Source organism: Penicillium lagena (genome assembly GCF_028827675.1).
Source record: "Penicillium lagena strain IBT 129212 chromosome Unknown utg000002l_segment0_segment0, whole genome shotgun sequence".
Taxonomy (NCBI): domain Eukaryota; kingdom Fungi; phylum Ascomycota; class Eurotiomycetes; order Eurotiales; family Aspergillaceae; genus Penicillium; species Penicillium lagena.
The window spans coordinates 2,359,966-2,378,510 of record NW_026623223.1 but is presented as its reverse complement, the minus strand read 5'-3'; the positions used below and the strand labels follow the sequence as shown (position 1 = coordinate 2,378,510).

Below are 18,545 nucleotides of genomic sequence, written 5' to 3'. Positions count from 1 at the left end.
GTACCCACCAGCAGTCCACGATCGTCATTTTTCTGGGTCCCCCCCCCCTGTTCTTGCTTTTCCATGGACATATAACAGCTGGGTCGGAATATCTTTTACGATTTTATTTTAAAATGTACAAGGGCCCTGCATTATTGGGAAACAAAAGGCCGTGCATTTCCATCTTGCCCTACTTTACTTCCATTCCCCAACCTTGCATAATACCGCGCTGGTAATCGGGGCAATGCCAACGTAAATTCGGCCCAGTTTCCAGGTCAGTCGCTCAACTTTGTCTCCATTCTGCTGCTCGTTCCTTGCCTCCCCTCCCCCAGCCTTGGTGTGTGGCTTGGAGGTCTGGTGAGCATGCTTACTATCGCGACCGTCTGACGGCGCTTTTCATGATCTCTCGTTTCTGACAGCTCTTGTGAATCTATAGTCCTTAATATTTCTTTGTGTCGCATCTTGCTAGCTTGGTATTCTTCTCCGCCAAATACCTCGTCTATGTCACAGTCCCGTGAGAAGGACGACGATACCGATATGGCCATTTCGTACGCAAATCGGCTGCCACCAGCCAGTCATTCCCCTCAGACTCTTCCCTCATTTCGAGAAGTGAGTATTCTTTTTTTTGTGTCTCATGTTGACAAGCTAGCTAATACTCCAATCCAACTATAGCTTCTTCCTCCTCACCTTCACGAAGAAATCGACTCTACTTCATACTATACATCCCCACGTCACCAATCGCAAGAACGCCCAGTCTCTGGCCATGAGATGGCCGATCCTCGATCTATTCCATATGCCACAAATGCACAGCCATCAAAAATGGGATATGGAGATCCGCACCGCGAATATGCCGTTTCCCGGTCTGGCGAACAACACCCTTCCCGACGCATGCCGGACCAAGGACATCTACAGATGCGACGTGGCGAGAATCCGTCGCCGACAGCACCGCGCTTTGCGGCAGCACGTGGACCAAGTCCTATTCTACCCCCGATTCGGGATCTTCAGCCAGGCGTGAACGCGCCGAGTAAAGGTTACCCAGATAGCAGGGTGCCTCCACGATCCGACCCCTTCGGGGCGCAGGACTATCGAGGTGGACAGCCACCGGTCGATCCTCGTGCGGACCCATACCTATCAGGCAGAGGGCCGCCGATGATGCATCCTCCGTCACCATACGGCCACGCCATGCCATACCATGGCGAGGGAGAGCCGATGCCTTCGCAGATGATGGGCCATCCTCAGCAGGCAAACTTTGGTATTATGGGTGATCCGATAGACCCCAAGACCAAGCGCCGAAGAGGCAATCTTCCCAAGCCAGTCACAGATATACTTCGAGCCTGGTTCCACGAGCATCTGGATCATCCATACCCTAGCGAAGAAGATAAGCAGATGTTCATGACTCGGACGGGCTTGTCGATCAGCCAGGTATGCTTTGTTGACTATCACTCGAACGTAGCGTTGCTAATAAAGAGACTCCAGATCAGTAATTGGTTTATCAACGCCAGGCGACGACAGCTTCCTGCCCTTCGCAATCAAATGCGAAGTGGCACCACCGACACCGAGTCCCAACGGCAGTCCCCTTTCAGCGACATCGAGCCGACTTCGCCGCAGTAGACGTCATACGCATATAGGAAGCTCAACCATCGGGTTAAGCTTTCTCGATCACGGCCTATCTTTCTTTTGTTCCGTCTGGATTCAAATGTTACACGGCATCGGCAAGCGTTCATTCCGATTACGACCGGGAAGGGGTTGGTCCCCTCCCATTTTACGAGTCATGGGGTCGAAGTACATGGCACGCTTGAATAGACTGGCATTCGTTTTTGTTTTTCATGTGCTTGGGTTTCCAGAGATCTTTTTCTTTTTTGTCTTCTCGCCGGCGGGCAGAGAGAAAGACATTGATCAGACCATTTTTGATACCCTTACTTCTTTTTATTATTATACGAGAGCGTGTTGCATCTCTTTTTGCTGGGAATTACACGGAAAAATCCGGGGTACACGGGGATCTCAATTTATGGGCTTTTTGGAAGGGTGGTATCTTGGTTTTCTTGTCTTCGACCTGTTTCGTTGCACCTGGTGTTCATCGCATCGCATTGTATCGCCTCGCATCGAGGCTCCCTGTGTTCGCTGGGCAAAGACTGGCGGAATTGCATTATGAGGCGTTATTGAGTTCGTTTTGATCTGCATGACATATAGTTTTCTTTGGCTGCGACTTTCATTCATTTTTCATACTCTCCGCGATGACCATTTCTGGACACGGCAAATACATAAGCAACTCGGCTATGGACGATCCGTATTACTGCTCGCATCACGCCTGAACGTGGATCGGCCCCTCACCTACGGATTACGGCAACACTTGACTTTGCCGATCTGGTTGGGCTGGGCGATCTGCACTTGCGAGCGAGCTCGGAGTATCAGCCATAGGGCTCTTCGCTCATTCCTTCCCCAGCAGGTCTTTACATATCCACTTGGCTTGAAACCTGCAAATTTGCTCTGCCGCTTTCTCTGTACTGTACACTAGGAAATGATAATCATCGGAAAAGAGAACCTATAGCATTGTGCCGGTCGTTCCGCGTCGTGTCTCAAGTTTCAGCCGCCCCGAATTTTCGACCGTGGATCAGTAGTTTCTGGCTTTCCCCAATCCAGATTAATCTTTCGCTCTTTTTCGGTGTCCACACCTGCCAGTCACTCAATCGGACCCACTTAGCGCCCACTTTTGTATTTGGTGGTAAGGAGCACGGGGCATCACTGGCCGCTGATTGCCCAGAATCTTGAAATGAGATCGAGATTTGCCCGTGTTCGGATCCTCCCCGCTTGGGAAACGACATGACCTCAGGACCACAGCTTGCCTTTCGGTTTCTCTACCCCTTTCGGCGGGCGCTTAGTATTAGGGTTTGTGAAGAGCTAGGGTCATTACTGTCAATTGCCGATGCCCTAGGTTTCCTTCAATCACGAAATAAATGGACACAAGAGAGAAGAGAGGCACTTACGGTAACTACCCGGATTGGTACCGCAGGCACCAAAGCCCTGTATTGACCGAGGCCTGTCAGACCCGCCCAACATTGGAATGTATGGATCTGTTAGTGATAAGGTTTATGCCATGACTTGGATTCGTATTCGCCGTCATAATGGGAATCATAATCCACCACCCCCATCGTGGTGGTTCCCAGAGCCACGGTCAATCCGTCGGAACTGATCGCAATAATTCCATTATTCCAAACTCGGTCAAAGGATCTGTTTCCTAACGGGGTAACATCGGTGTATTTGACAGCTGGTTTCTTTAAGGGACTTGGCAATGTTGGAGCAAGTTCATAACGCAGGGCTATTCTTGGATTATTACCTAGGCTGATCTGAGACATATTGGAGAATAGTAAAATGCGACTAGGAAGGACTAGATTGAAGATTACTATGGAGCTCCCAAGACAGACCGAATTATAGTCTCATGTCCATGTCTTGAGTATGAAGGCAAGCTATTATTGAATACGACTCCCCTGTAATAATAGTTCCGACTCGGAGCAGATCTCAAATTAAGACTGAAAATTCCGAAAACGTAAAATATGGACAGCGCACACGTACATTCACACCTGATATGAAACCGATCATAAGAAGAACGCAAGCGGCTATGCATCTGTTGCACGAACACCCCCAGATCTACTGAACAAACAGCCGGCCAAATCAGATGCTGCGGAAATGCCGACTCTCCGCGTGGCTACATACAGTTTCCGATTCATCACATGGCGGTGAATTACCTTTACATGGTAGCGGATGTCATTGCGCACGATGGGGTGTCACAACCGCGGCGCTTCTGCGAGGAGGCGACCGGGTTTCCTGGTTTTCGGTCGGAGCTGTCAATTGCGAAATATGATCTGTCTCATGTCAGTGCACGCGATGACGATCCGTTGCAGATCGGGTTCGTGAGGATGTTCGTGAAGGTGGAGACGTATACATGCATGCTGTCTTCAAGAGGCAGGTTATTATTATTGTGGTTTGATCGAACTATACATATAACGCGGATTACACGGAATAAGGAAAACACTCGGCTCCCGGTATCACATACACAATTTGATCGAAGCGGGCCTGGGATCGCCACAAGAGAGTTTACCTACAGGATGCTACTACCAAGGAACAATGTTTTGGGCTTGGACACAGACCATTCGAGATCTGCGTATTGGTTGTCAAATAGTACACCTCGTGCCGCACTATTGAATCTTCCTGTTTCTGGATGATCGACCGCAGACCCACCGTTCTACACGCCACGGAATCAATAGCGCCGCTTAGTCTACTCCAAGTCCTAACTGTAAGCAGTAACAGACAGGGATCCTCGGGTTCCTTATTTCTGGAACAGAGGGCTGGGCGATCCCGGGAGCCATCCGATGTGACATAACTACTATACATGACTCGGTCGAAGAGGTCCTGCTTCACTTTCAGCATTATGTGCAATCCGGAGCGTCTGCACCACGCAAGGATTAATTACATACTCTAACATTCCTTGTCAACAACGCCTCACCCTCTGATTCCTATGAAACATCTAGAAATCCCTAAGAGGATCCAAAAGAGGTTGTGTGGACTTGGGGCATTGCCCTAGCGCAGGGGCGTGTTGACCGAGGGGAGACGGAGCGGACAACAGAAAAGGGATGCTTCTAGCCGTTGAACTAGTATTTTCAATAAAACAGATTGTTAAGGCCCATACGTATTATCACAGGCTCGGTGTTGGGTCAACGGTGAACCCGCGGCACTGGATGCCGCATTATAGAGTGTCCGTGTGGGTCGTGAGATTGGGGATCGCTGCCTTTGAGCGGGTGTGGACTACAAGCTTCTATGCCAAGCGAGCATACTTAGGATATCTTTGGTGTCACAGGACTAGTTGAGCATAGAAACCGCTACCGCAGTGATGGCGTTCAAATTAACTCTAATCTGATGATGATCATCAGCCATGGCGCATTGGCACGATTGGCAGATGCTCACTTGGTAGGCAGCATTGTACCAGCCGAGGTTCACGATGTTGGACAGCAATGGAAGCAGAGAGAATATTCATGATGAAATCTACATCATGTGGAGGGAAGTACAAGACTTCGGTGGAAACCTAATGTTACTTGTCTCAACAACACGACTCATAACTAGAGTGTGTATCATGGGTAAAGTAATTATGTTTGGTTCATCATGCGATGCATATATAAGAATGAAGTACATAATAAGGTGACATGATTAGTCTTGCACGTTAGATTTTCAATCCCATTATTATTGAAGTCTGCAGGTAGAGTGTGCATATACGCTAGGCGTTGGAATTCAGACCGCAGATTTGTGTCATGTACCACAGCACAAGGTACATCTCGCATATGTTGCCTCACCATGATGTCACAAACCCTGCTCTGGCATGACATGCTGCAGATTTGCCTCATTTTACTGGCGCCTCGGACGCTCCCCAACAATCACCCTGGATGACAGCAGCTTGCACTAGATGCGAAAAAAGCTTTTCTAGAAGATGTGTCATTTCTATGGTGTTTCCATTGTGGGAAATTCCTGATGCGCTGGTCTTGACCTCATTTTTGTACAGTTTTAGTTAGAAAGTCTTAATGTTATAGGTCTGATAATATATGGCTTCACTTTTCGGGGTTCTGGAACTCAGTTGTTTGACTCAACACTATACTTTAAGAAAAACTATCACCACTTTATTGTCCACTTGGGCAATACATTTGTTCCTTACTCTTGGTTGGTCCCATTGGACCTCTATCTTACTTCTTTACAGAGGCAGGCTAAAGTTAGCAATCGCTGGCAGGCAGAGGACATAGTGAGACAGAGATATATATTTACCCATGCATCTCTTAATCTGACTTATGTTACCACTATCGCAAGAAGCCTAGACCCAATAACTTACTTCCCGGCGTCTGCCACTTTCAAAACTCGTGTCTACTATTCCGACATGTCTTGTGCTCCTGGAATTCGCATTGGGCCCTCTAGAGAGGAGCATGAGCTCCCCAAAACTCCGAGACAGATAGCATCCTCAGCACCTTTCACAAGTACAATGTTGGAAGCATCATGCCTATCAAAAGGACTCTATTATTGTTGTTTCCTCACCTTTTCCCATGACTGACAGATATGATGCAAAACAGCTCATCTTTCAAGAAAGCTTGGGTTCAAGACTTCCACGTAAAGTGCCGTTTCCCCCGCACACAATATGTTTCCAATTTCGTCCTAGTGATCTTCCTGCCACTTTTTGCTAACTGTTCACAACTAACAACGAATAGACATCGATTATTCCTACAAATGGGAATAATTTCACTAACTAAATGGCCCGTTACATACGTTGGCTGGGTCATGCCACAAGAAAATGCTCTCGGAGCAGCCTCGGGCCGCCCCCTGATTTAGTCCTAAAAAGACGAAGATCGTCACTCGGTTACTTGTTTAGGTCCATCCCTACTGAAAGTGGCAGCTTATTTGTCGTATTCAATCGTATAGACATGCCGAGGCCGTTATCCCTTCATATTTTCCTCATATGAACGTATAGGAGGACTGATTATTTATTTGCCGGACCAGCCATTCCTTTCGAAGCCTCTAACTCAATTCCTTGTCTCCTACGTTTTGCCACTGCATAGTGCATATTAATCATGCTATCATTTGCCATACCTTTTTTGACTGGCATTTTTGCCCCTGTTGGCTCACATGCAGCTGCGGCAGGTCCATCAGCTTGTTCTAATATAACTTCGCAACTGGGCTCATCGAAAGTCATTAGTAGCGAACTCAGTTTGCAATATATTGAGAGCACTGAATATTGGAATACGAAGCAAGATGCGTACAAGCCATCTTGTGTCGTCTACCCGGAATCTGCTCAGGACGTCTCTGTGGCTCTTCAGGCGATCCGAGCAGCTGACAGCCGCTTTGCAATCAAAGCCGGTGGCCACAACCCAAACATGTTCTATTCAGCCGTCAACGAAGGTGTACTTCTTGACTTGAGCAACATGACGGCAAAGTCCTACGACCCAGAGACAACCCTGGCTACATACGAACCAGGTGGTGTATTTGGCGACATTTACGACTACTTTGTGCAATATAACCGCACGGTGGTTGGAGCCCGACTCGCCGGAGTGGGGACTGGCCTGGCTCTGGGTGGAGGTATGAGCTACCTTTCTCCCCAGTATGGCATGGCCTGTGATTCCTTTCGGGAGCTCGAAATTGTTCTACCCGATGGCCAAATCGTTACAGCGTCCAACGAATCGAACCCTGATTTATTTTTTGCATCTCGAGGAGGAGGCGGGAATGCATATGGCGTTGTCACGAAGTACACAGTTCAAAGTCGCCCTGCTGGCCAATTCTACGCCGGAAATATCGTCTACGCCTTTGATCAAACAGATGCTGTCATTGATGCAATTGGCAATTTCATTCAATACAACACCGATCCCAAAGCGGCCATTATTGGCACTTATGAGAAGCTTCCTACCCCGGACTTGGAGCTAAACCTGGACGAGGCCATCATTATGTTCCTTGTCTATGATGGGCCTGATGCGGGAAATGCGTTTTCGAACTTCACCAATATTCCTCACCTCCTTGACACGATGGGCATCAAGACTTATCCCGAGGTAGTCAACATGCCAATTCCATTCTCCACTGAACTTTCAGCTGGGGACAATATTTTCCGTGTTGGAGTTCACCGTCCGGAAGGAGACTCTTACCGAAATGCCCTGAATGAATGGCGTAACTGGGCCGAAGACAACAAGGGCAAATATATTCTTCTGTCACTAGACTTCCAGCCAGTTCCCAAAAGCTTGACAGACGCAAGCAAGGCCCAAGGTGGAAATGCAATGCAGATGCCTGATGGTCCGTGGTTTTGGTTGAATTATTTAATCTCAACACCGCCTCTCATGAGCGACGCCGATTATGAAGCTGTCCAGACCAGCTACCGCGACATGGTTGCAGCGACCGGCAATGCTGAAGGTCTCCCTCTGTTTATCAATGATGCAAACCATGATCAGAACCCTCTCCAAACGTTCTCCACTTTCACAAAGTTGCAGGAGATCAAACGGAAATATGACCCAGACAACTTCTTCGCCGACAAAACGGGGGGTTGGTCATTTGCATAGAGGCAGCACATAGGGTAACACTCTCAATTCCATGGATATCTTCTAATAATCGAATGTTTTTGTTTGGGTACGTTAACGCTTTATGACCCTTGTATAGCCTGATCATACCAGATGCTTGGTTCTTATCACTTGGCAATTTTCTTTTCTGTCATCTGGTTCACCGAGGAATATGCCTAGCAAAGCAAAAGTGGCAATGGGCTTTGTTCTTAGGATTTCCGTGTTTATTTGAACGCGTCTATTAAAAATCTAAGCCTCTATGCCGAGATCCTGCATCTTGGTGACTTTTGAACACAAAATTTCCAAATCTTATCGCTAACGTGTATAGGACCATGCCTGTCGACTCCACCAAATTTAATATCTTCTCTGTCATTTCTACCAAAACAACACAATAATATCATCAAACCTGTTGTTGCTTTTCATTATGTCTTTTAACTCTGTGTTCTTGAAGGGGAAAACTAAACCTGACCCAAACACCAATTGAAACTGAAAGATGGAGCACATGTTCATTAATTCGCCACAACACTCGCCCATAGGCTACCTGACTTCAACCAAAGCAGTGACCCGTACTGCTATCATAACCTCAACACATTAGTTCACATAATGTATCAAAACCTCAGTTTTACCAATCGTGCAAGGCACGTGGCACCAAGCTGACAGGCATCGCACCACCCGTGACAGGCGCAAGATGTTGTTGAAAAATAGTGGGCCCAGAGAATGGTGGATGCGGTGCTGCATAGCCCGGAATCAAATGGTTCATACACCCATACTCGTCGACTAGGGTATTCATTACCCCTGCGGTTGGCATCAATTGCGTTAAATCCATATTGGCGCCGCGCGGAGGATGCGGAGTCGCGAAGATTGCTTCCTTCAGAGCATCTCCTGAGGCAACGGAGGTAGAGTCTGCCGCTGCGTCGGAGTAGCGGCGCTGAACTTGGGCGATGATGCACGCAATGCGATAGGAGATGTGGTCGCCACTCGGAGCGAGATGAAGCAGGAGCGCGCGTACTTGGTCAATGAGTGGATCGGAGATGTTATAGTCGCACAATGTGATGGTGGCGTAGGCAACAATGGAATAGACATGGTCGATCAGACCCAGGGCCAGAGGAAAGCGGACTTGCATAAATTTTGATATAATCAGCCGCGCATTGCCGCAGATCTCGGGCACGAGTCGATCTATCTCCGGTTGGAGGCGTGCAGCAGTTCGGTGAAGGAGCATCTGGCAGAACCAGAGACTGAGTTCCAGGGTTGATTGTTCTTCATTTGCTAGAATAAGTCTTCTTGTCAGTACGAGGCTAATTTTAATGTGAGGAAATCGGGACGTACTGAAAACATGAGCCCATTCCATTTTCCAGCGCTCGATCTCCTCATATTCGGAATCTGCCAGCAGCAAGCGCTGTTGGTTGCGCTGGAGCCTGAGGGTGATTCTGTAGAGCTGGATTTCAGCCACCACTTTTCTGTCCTCAGATGTAGCTCTGGGATGCTCCAGGATGCGTGGGCATTGGTCAAGATATTGTGGGTGAATGCTGATGGAACGCCCGTTACCAATAGCGGAACTAGAAGTACAGTTAATAAAGGTTGATCCGTTTTCAAATGAAAAGACATACTATAAATGAGTCAAGCAGAGAATATTCCATAGCCGCAACTGGGTAAACATATCATCACCGATGACTGTCTCCACTGAAGCATTAAAAAGACCGAAAGAAATAAGGGCATGGTTGATTGAGATCCCGCTCAGCAACCAGCCATCCATGGGTGGCTCTTTTTGAACCGAATTAGAGTAAAGACAGAGCAACATTAGAGCCTGAATAGTATCAATAGTCAAAGGAGGAGACTTCCATAGAGCCTTGGCCACGACATGCTGCACTTGCACCGATATATCGCGTATGGTATGTGGAGGCATTCCAGGCAAGTAGCGGGCACCCAGGAGACATGCAGTGTTGAAGAGAAGAGTATTTGACTGTTGAATGCTGGATGCAAGATTTATTGAAACCCATGGACCGAAATACTCCACAAACCTTGGGATAAAATGAACATCAAACAAATTTGACATATATGCAGATGGGAATACTCACAATTCAATCAATTTCGCAGACAACTTTGAATCTACAATGCCTTGGGTGACAACATCGCCTAGAAGATCAGCGTCGGTAGTGAACTGGTCTCTTTCCCCGAAGCACTCGGCCTGCAGATCTCGAATCAACTGAGCCGGTTTGAGAGTAAAAGTAGACGTCGGCCCGCCATCGCACGAGCTGGATTCATCTATGTGATTGCTTCCTGCCACCTGGGAAACTGGGCTGCCAGACGCCCTGGGCGACCGATTCGCCATCTGTCTCATCATGTGCATCATTTCCCCCATTGTACGCTCGAGGGAAGCGAGACGCTCCTCAATTGACGGGATTGCAGCGTTGGCGTCTGACCAGGTTGATGCATTGTCTTGAAAACGATCCGAGGTCTCCGGAAGTTCGCACTCAAGTCTGCCGCGAAATCAAAATTAGCTTCTTGATACGAATGGTGTGTGTAGCCTTTGTGTGAATTGAATAAAGCGACGGAGATGGCAGTGGCAACTGGAACAATACACACCTCAGTGAAAGACAGCGACGGCACGCATGGCCGCGCGGGTCTAGGTCGCATCGAGTCTTGAGCTTGCGACAGGTGTTGCAGGCCGTCATGGAGCGTCGAATGCGCCCTCTTGGCCTTCCTGAGTCTTGGGCGGCGGTCGAGTCCACTCTGTTGCCATCCTCAGGAATAGCGATGCTGTTGGACTCCCACGCCTTGGAGGAAGAGGTTCCAGTCCTCGTCATAGCATTGAAGTACGTAGAAGGAAGTACGTAGTAGCTGGTGGTGTAGCATTTAATCTCACCAAACAGATCGGGATAAGCACCGGTTGGCGGAGGAGCCTGGTGATCAACGGGCCCTTCCCTAGCCTAAGATCCTTTGGGGGAGGAGATCAAAGCCTTATAACGTCGGATCGCTTCCAGCAGGTTAGCCAATTACGACAAGCCGCAGATTACTGACGATATCGACTCCGCCAGCAGCGCAGGTACATGATGCGATCATCGCAGACCTGGGGTAAAGAAGGTTCTCGAGCAGGCCGCACGCAGGCCATCCACCAATCTCCGTGTTGCCTAATGCTTCTAGAAACGCAGTGGCCGGGCCGGCTAGTAGGCTCCCATAATAAGAGGGGTGATAGTCACGCATTGGTGTCATGTTCCTGGGAAGCCCCCGACGTGAACCGTCCACCTTCCGCGTTTAGAGGGGGTTGTGAGACCATCTGGCCTTTTAGATTGACTCGCTAAATCTAACTGGGTTGAGAGAGCCTTGGTTCGTTATCACGGCCAGGAACCTTCGGCCCCTATCTCGATTGAGTTACACTTGATATTCTCCGCGAAAAACCGTAGTTTCCACTTGGAGCCTCGGTGCGTTCTTTTGCTTTTTCCTATTTCAACTAGTCTTCTTTACCCAATTGTTATGGCATTTCTTTTCTCTTTCAACCTAATAATCACGTCTTGGTGGATTGTGCCATTCCCCTCCTGTAGGGCTCATCACTTGCTAAGTGGGGTGAACATCATATCATCACAGTGGGTCGTTCATATTAAACCAGAGTAAAAACGGCTCGGAGTGATGGGGCTGACATGTGCTCTTGTCTCAAGCGACTGTTCGACATTCTGCGTAGGATAAGGGGAGCAGACCAGGATGTGGGAAGCAATGCGACCTTGAAACTTTCTGGACCCGGCTAACGACGGATCTTTGGCCGCTAGATACGTCGACCCCCCTGCTAGTCTTATCCTTGGCGAACATCGTTGATATCGCGCATCTTCCGTGCATCCTTCGCAAGGCACATTCTCAATTATGTTAGTTGGCCCATGGGTCCATGATCTTCAAAATATGGATCCGCCTTGTAACGGGCTATGCATGACCGAATCCTTATCTCGTGCTTGAACCGAAATAGTTTCGTACTCGATTGGGTTCGCCAAATCAATTAAAATATAGCTCAACAGCTATCGGGCTATTTGTAATCGCGCAATAGTGAGCGGCCCGAACGTGTCGAGCCGTAATAATAAGCACACGCATCCGATGCTAATTCTATTTCTCCACCTATTGGACACAGGCAGCAGACATACTATTGCCTGCAGACAGTTTAGCGAGTTTGAGGGGAATGTTCGATTTCTCAACTCTTTCCAACACGGGCTAAAGAACGAAGAAGCGGTCAGGGTTCTAGCGTTTACTTTAGTGTCATATTGGGGGTTCTTGGCTCGCCATTAACTCTGGGGTAATTACCAACGAAGAGAATTCAGTAGTATTCCGGCTAACTTTTTTTGTCCGCGCTGCATTTAATCAGGCTAACCGAGCTCTTTCTACTCTCCGTAATCACAGTTGTTTCGCGAGGCCCCGGTTCTCGGATTTTCGGCGCAAGAATTAGCCGGTGACACCCGCTAGTCAAACAACCGTCCAGATCGTGGCAACCTGGCTGATTCAAGCAATATCAAGCGGGCGCGCCTTGGGCTTGGCTTCGTATCATCCCGGTCGTCTAAGAATAATGTATGACACGGTGGGTCTCCCCTCCCTCATTTAGCTTTCCGATTATTATCGTTGTCACAGTAAGGGGTTATGGTTTACTGGAAACATCTAGTGCGTTTCGTGAAGAGCGGTCGGGTTCAGCGTGACTTTGGATATTATGGTCGATCAGTCTATACCCACAAGCCGCCGGGGATCGCTAGAAGCCCGCCCATATACTTCGGAGGTTATCCGGTTAGAAGGTGCAGATGACGCTGCAGCCACACCTCGCTTCAAAAACAATGTCGAAGAATTGTGGATCGCTTGCACTATACATTACCTGGATGAAGGGGTACGCCTCACGAGTATCTAATTGGCTGCGTAACAATGTTTTTCTTAGTCTGCAGGGGCATGCTGCAATCGGATTCTCGATTTGGGAGTCTTTTTTCTTCCGGTCCAATGATCGAAGAGGGGAACGACAGGGAAAAGGTAATAGGAACGCCTAGTCTTTCGCGCCATGCAATTGTCGTGCTAGTTCCCGCAATGGATAAAAGGATAAAGTGGCCACTGTAATTGAGTGTGATCATGGTCGGTTCTGCAAATGGTTAACCAGAAAGTCGCAATTGGGAGAGTAGCCGAGGTAACTTATCTTTCAAAAGATAAGACTGGCTGTGGCACTATCATTCAACACCAAGTAATATGTCTCACTAGAGGTGGGGGTCTTATCCATTATTCGTTCCTTGTGCGCCCGTTCAGGAAGAGAACTGGTTGACTTCCTCGACATTCATCTATTTCGGGTGATTTGTTTTGTTTATACAGGCTCGGGTAATTGCATATCTAGAAAAGTAAGAGGCGAGAGACAATCTCTGTTTACAATGATTCTTTTCGTTGCGATATCGAGATTAGCAGCGCCACCTCCTGCATTCAGTATATTTCAGAACATTTATCTACGAAGACGCCGGTGTCAATTTCTTTTTCTTTTTTGGTGAAGTCAATGAGCTTGGCCGTGTCATCGATCGATCAATCTTGATGTCAATCCGACGGGGAAGCAAAGAGCTTTATTGTCTATGGTCGCTTTTGAAGAGAAGTACGGTTAAATTCGTATCGCATGTTAGCATTATCTTTAATTCTAGCTTAATTAACTCAAAGGGAGCTCTTCCTCCTCGAAAGAGTGACAAGCTACCGCAACTTGAAATTCAGATTTTGCAGTTCCTTACGAGCAAATAGTTGATCCCTCGAGTCCACAACGTGGATACAAAATCCTTGACTCGCCGTTGACCATTTGAACAGGTACATTACCACTGTGGTCGACAGTTGTAATGGCACATGTATAGAATCTCAGTAACATCTGTTCCTACTTTGAATCCTGTATCTGGAAGCGAAAGTGTGTATGAGCTCCCTTCCCCCCGAGAATTGAGAGAACAATGATGGTCTGCGTACCATTAAATCCTTTGCGCATAGCAAGGGTAGTATCATCTTGGTAGATTGGGTTAGTGGCTATATTTGGAAGCTATTGTGATATTGAATAGTTGTGAATACAACCGCCTGGTTCATGATTTAGTATGAGATCGAGGCATACTCGTGATCGAGTCTGCAGCTGAACAGACAAATTGGAAAAGCAACCAAGACCGCTTCAAGTGTGCTATGGAACAAACCAGATGGGCTGGTGATATATATACATGTCCTGTACCACACCCCGGTAATCTCCGTCTCAACACAGCATCTACCACTTCAGAACCCACTTCTTGCTCCATGCACCTTCTTCTGTCCGACGCTCCAGGCCACCAACCGACAGCACATGTGAGGTGGAATTGTAGTGGACAGATGAGACCTTCTTGCCGTTGAATGTGACCACACCAGGCTTTCTGGTCACGCCCAAGATAGTCACATTGGCCAGAGAGTTCAATTCTTTCCAATTTCCACGCGGGGAGGCGCTCAGGCTAGAGTGCGACGCAGAGAAGTCAACATTGAGCGTAGCGTTGGGGTAAATGCTCTCGCCATCATCGAGGTACAATTGACCCGTCGCGGCACCCTCGCCGCTGAGAGCTGTCAACAGAGACCAAGGAGTATTGCGCGCATCCCGGGTCGTCATGGCAGGCTCCTGCATCGGTAGAACACTTCCACCGCGCACGTAGACCGGAATATGACCCAAGGGAGCAGCAATTGTAGTGTTGACTCCAGGTTTGGCGTTGACTGCAGTCTGTGTATACCAATCATACCAGACTTCACCATGTTTCCCACCGACACCGGGAAAAACGCCCTTTACGGTGTCTACCAGGGGCGCAAGGACGGGGACAACCATAATGGATGGGCCTAGCATGAACTGCGTGTCAACAGCAGCCAAGGATGGGTCGGTCGGGAACTCCCATGCCAGAGCTCGCATCACCGTCGAGCCAGTAGTGTGCGCGAGATGGAACAGGGTGTAGAAGTAGGGCAGGATAGCGTAACGGATCTCCATAGCAGTCTTAGATGCCTCAATAACGGACGCCCACCGGTAAGGCTCTTGTCCAATTGTCGAGAGTTCGTTGTGGTTGCGGTAGAACGGGAAGAATGCAGAGAGTTGCATCCAGCGATTGCAAAGTTCTTCGTCACTGTTGCCGTTGAATCCGCATGTATCCACACCAAACATGGGGATTCCAAATAGCGAGAACGACAGTGCCTGTGGAATAGAGAAAAACATATATGCCCACTTAGACGCATTGTCACCACCCCAGTGACCCGCCCACTTGCCGGAACCTGCAAATGTAGACCGTCCGATGATGAACGGTCGTTTCTCGGAGTTCACTTTCAACAGACCGTGGTAGGTGGCGTTGAGAACTTGGTGGCCATAAAGGTTGTGAACATCATATTCCTGGACACCATCCGCATGGGTGGCGTTCGGAGACACGGCATGCACAGCGAGATCGTGGCCAGTTTGATCGTGATTAATTACGTACGGGGGGTGATTGATATTCCGCACTCCCGGGGTAGGTGTAGTTCGCAAGTAGGAGACAGAGGTCGAGTCAGACGATGATGTGGCTGCAGCTGAAGCCTGGCTGGCCGAGGCGGCCGAGGCGGAGGCTGCTTCGGTCGAATTCGTCACGTTGAATGACTCTGGGTAATCGTAAATAATGTTTCCAGGTTCCCCAGGTAGTAGGAAGGACGGATGGGCCGGGTTCAGGGTGAGATTTCCAGTTCCGCAGCTGCCGACACAGAAAGACGAGACCTCGCTCATGTCAATCCAGATGCCATCAAAAGGAATCTTGCCGTGCCATGTAGCGATCTCATTTGCCCAGAATTCAAAAGCCTTCGGGTGGTGCCAATCCGTAAACACAGTATAGCCGGGCCACACAGCGCCAATGTAGAGGCTGCCATCTGGATTGCGTAGGAAGACACCCTCCTTAGCACCTCGAGTGTAGGTGTCATATCTAACCAGAGGTTAGTGGATTGCATGAAGTAAATATTAGAACGAAACTTACGCATCAGATGCATTGTGAGGGTTAGGGATGTAAAGAGCAGAGTCAACTATTGGGATGTAGTGGCGACCACTCTTGTGCAGTCTCTCTAGGAACGCGTCGCCTTCACTGTAACTGAATCGAATTGGGTCATTGTCAAAGTTACGGTAGCCGTGCATGTAATCGATATCGTTCCTTTTAGATCTATTAGTTGCTAGTCACCAAAGAGTGAGTTGAAAGTCTTTGCGTACCAGATATTCTCCAAGGGGATTTCGAATTTCTCGAAATTCGCAACAACCTCTTCCACAACGGACCAATTTTGATAACCCCAGCGGCATTGATGATAACCAAAAGTGAAGTACTGTTGCATGGTAGGCAGTCCAACAGTGCTAAGCTGGTAGTTCTTGGTGACATCAACCTGAGTTGGGCCTGAGTAGAAGGTAAGGTCGACGCTACCACCTAGGGTACGCCAAGTCAGATTCTGGGGCTGCATAACGACTTCCTGGCCATGAGCATTTCGGAGGAAGACGCCGTGCGAATAGGAGACGTAGTCCTTGGATTGCTCCGCCTGGTCGATGGAGACGAATGAGTGAGCACCATGTTCATTGACTTCATAGTAGCGTGTATCCAAATAAAAGGGAATGAGATCCGTAGATATTCCTGGCAGTATAATAGGTCAGTATACCCTCCATACCCAAGATAAACTGCATAGCAACTCACCCGTCAATAGGGTCCCCAACATCCGATGCATAGGTGGTCAGGGTGTAGTTGTTCAGAAGCCGCAGTTGCTGAATCTTTTCTCCGAGACCGTAGAGATTGTATTCTTCCGGCAAGGCAGTGACGAATTCGATGAATTGATCCTCGTACACGAGAACCGACCCCGTCGTATCGAACAGCACATCACCGGTAGCCTTGCGGATCACCTTGAAGCCAAACGTAGGATCATTGGACAATTCAATCTCAAGATCACTGTTCTTGCTGTTGCCAGTGCCAACGGATTTGGCCTTAGGGACGAGATCCTCCGAAAGCAGGTACCAAGACTGGTTCGACGCGTCGATATGGGAAGGAATGATTTGGATGTTCAGCCGGTCCGTCGCGAGGTACTCGATCGAGAGGTCCAGCGAATCTATATCCGTACCATACACATTGCAAGGCTCACCCGCCAAGAGCAGAGTGGCCGTCACTCCGCTCGCAGATCGTTTGACATTCGAAGCCTTGTATCCGGGACAGGCGGACTGCGCGTTGACGGCTTGAGGATCGTCAATGTTGGCAATCAATTGCGCACCGACATCTGAGGCGGCAGGGATGGTAAACTGAGAATACGCCGCAGACGAAGTCGAGCTAGGCGCAGGTGTCGAACTGGCGCCATAGGCTACAGGCAGGAGCCAAGCCCCGGCAGTAGCAAGGTCCTTGAAGCCAACCATAGCGGTGAAGTTCCACTGCTAAAAAAGGTTCAGATGCTTCTTTTCAGCAATCAAGACCAGCGGGTCTTCTTATAATTTGCTTCTGCTCTTGTGACCCCTTGCCATGAAGCTTTGGAATGTAAACTCCCCGCAAAAAACTGGGCCGAAGGCATCCCGACAAGCCCGGCACAACGCGACGGTATAGATTTTCCGTTGAATCTCCGACGCCGTGCGAGGGGCATTGTGATCGTCCTGTACTCCATAGACCTGCCTTGCATTGGACCGCGGATTTGCGGGGTTGGGGCTCGGCCTAGAGCGTTTACAGGCCGGGAATGTTGTCAATGCGCACCAGGGTCAGACATGGTCTGGGATGGTGATCTTGGTGTTGTGCTACTGCTGTGTACGTTAGTGAGCGATACACAAAATTGAGTTTCCAAGGCAGAAGTGAGCACTCAATGCGAGGCTAGAAGCACTGATCGATCGATGACGAAGTGACGAGAAAACGCTTTGTGCCTGAGGACAGCGCCGATCAGCAGATTCCGAGGTCCTGATTGGCGGGTGGCCCGATAATTGGCCGATGGGACAGTAAATACCCCGTTAACTGTGGGGATCGCAGTTTATGGCTGCGGTGAGTCTTTTCGATCTTAGTACGAAATTGATGAAACTCCATGGCATCATGGAACCTGGGGAAACTCATGTCGTGGGAACCTCGGAGTTTTTCTGGAGCCTCTCCACTCGCTAGTTCCACCTGCGCTATAACGTACCAATACGCCCTAGTATGTAGTTTTTGCTACAGCCATACTATTAATTAAGTCCGGCGTAAGTGTAAACTGCATCGGCTTCCCGACATGGGCTGGGCTGCCCCTCCATCACCTCGGCACGGTGGCCTCATGCTGGCCCAAGCTGAACCAGCGTCTTCATTGGCCAACTGCATGAGGACGGAAATGAGGGCTCATGCCAAACTAGCGAAGTGTCCACTTAAGTGGCCAATATTAATCAAGCAACCCTTGAAAATCGCGCATCCTCCCGCAACGACTAGGCTCAGACAGGATTGGCCGCTTCTCAGGGCTTCTAGATGCCAGGCATCGTAGCCGATCAGGGCTTGCCTCTGTGCGTTGCCGTTAATCAGTGGATGTGCTGGAACATCGCTTACGCGCCGAGAACAC

General features: G+C 48.9%; 5 protein-coding genes across 5 annotated transcripts; 3 read left to right on the top strand and 2 right to left on the bottom strand.

Moving 5' to 3' along the window:
* Nucleotides 1–480: 480 nt before the first annotated feature.
* N7510_003725 (homeobox domain-containing protein) lies at nt 481–1,590 on the top strand (the record flags this gene model as incomplete). Its single annotated transcript, XM_056975651.1, has 3 exons — nt 481–588; nt 652–1,401; nt 1,456–1,590. The coding sequence occupies 3 exons, from the start codon at nt 481–483 to the stop codon at nt 1,588–1,590; spliced, it is 993 nt and encodes a 330-aa protein (XP_056835607.1).
* A 2,117-nt stretch (nt 1,591–3,707) lies between these two features.
* N7510_003724 (uncharacterized protein) lies at nt 3,708–4,443 on the top strand (the record flags this gene model as incomplete). Its single annotated transcript, XM_056975650.1, has 2 exons — nt 3,708–3,887; nt 4,285–4,443. 2 exons carry the CDS (start codon nt 3,708–3,710, stop codon nt 4,441–4,443), a joined length of 339 nt encoding a protein of 112 aa, XP_056835606.1.
* Nucleotides 4,444–6,578: 2,135 nt separating this feature from the next.
* On the top strand, nt 6,579–8,048 carry N7510_003723 (FAD-binding oxidoreductase; the record flags this gene model as incomplete). The annotated part of the gene is made up of 1 exon (XM_056975649.1): nt 6,579–8,048. One exon carries the CDS (start codon nt 6,579–6,581, stop codon nt 8,046–8,048), a length of 1,470 nt encoding a protein of 489 aa, XP_056835605.1.
* Nucleotides 8,049–8,667: 619 nt separating this feature from the next.
* Nucleotides 8,668–10,849, bottom strand: N7510_003722 (uncharacterized protein; the record flags this gene model as incomplete). Its single annotated transcript, XM_056975648.1, is given in 6 exon segments — nt 8,668–9,311; nt 9,372–9,480; nt 9,496–9,601; nt 9,653–10,053; nt 10,156–10,522; nt 10,629–10,849. 6 exon segments carry the CDS (start codon nt 10,847–10,849, stop codon nt 8,668–8,670), a joined length of 1,848 nt encoding a protein of 615 aa, XP_056835604.1.
* A 3,416-nt stretch (nt 10,850–14,265) lies between these two features.
* Nucleotides 14,266–17,400, bottom strand: N7510_003721 (uncharacterized protein; the record flags this gene model as incomplete). Its single annotated transcript, XM_056975647.1, has 4 exons — nt 14,266–15,949; nt 16,001–16,171; nt 16,228–16,428; nt 16,697–17,400. The coding sequence occupies 4 exons, from the start codon at nt 17,398–17,400 to the stop codon at nt 14,266–14,268; spliced, it is 2,760 nt and encodes a 919-aa protein (XP_056835603.1).
* Between the last annotated feature and the right edge of the window lie 1,145 nt (nt 17,401–18,545).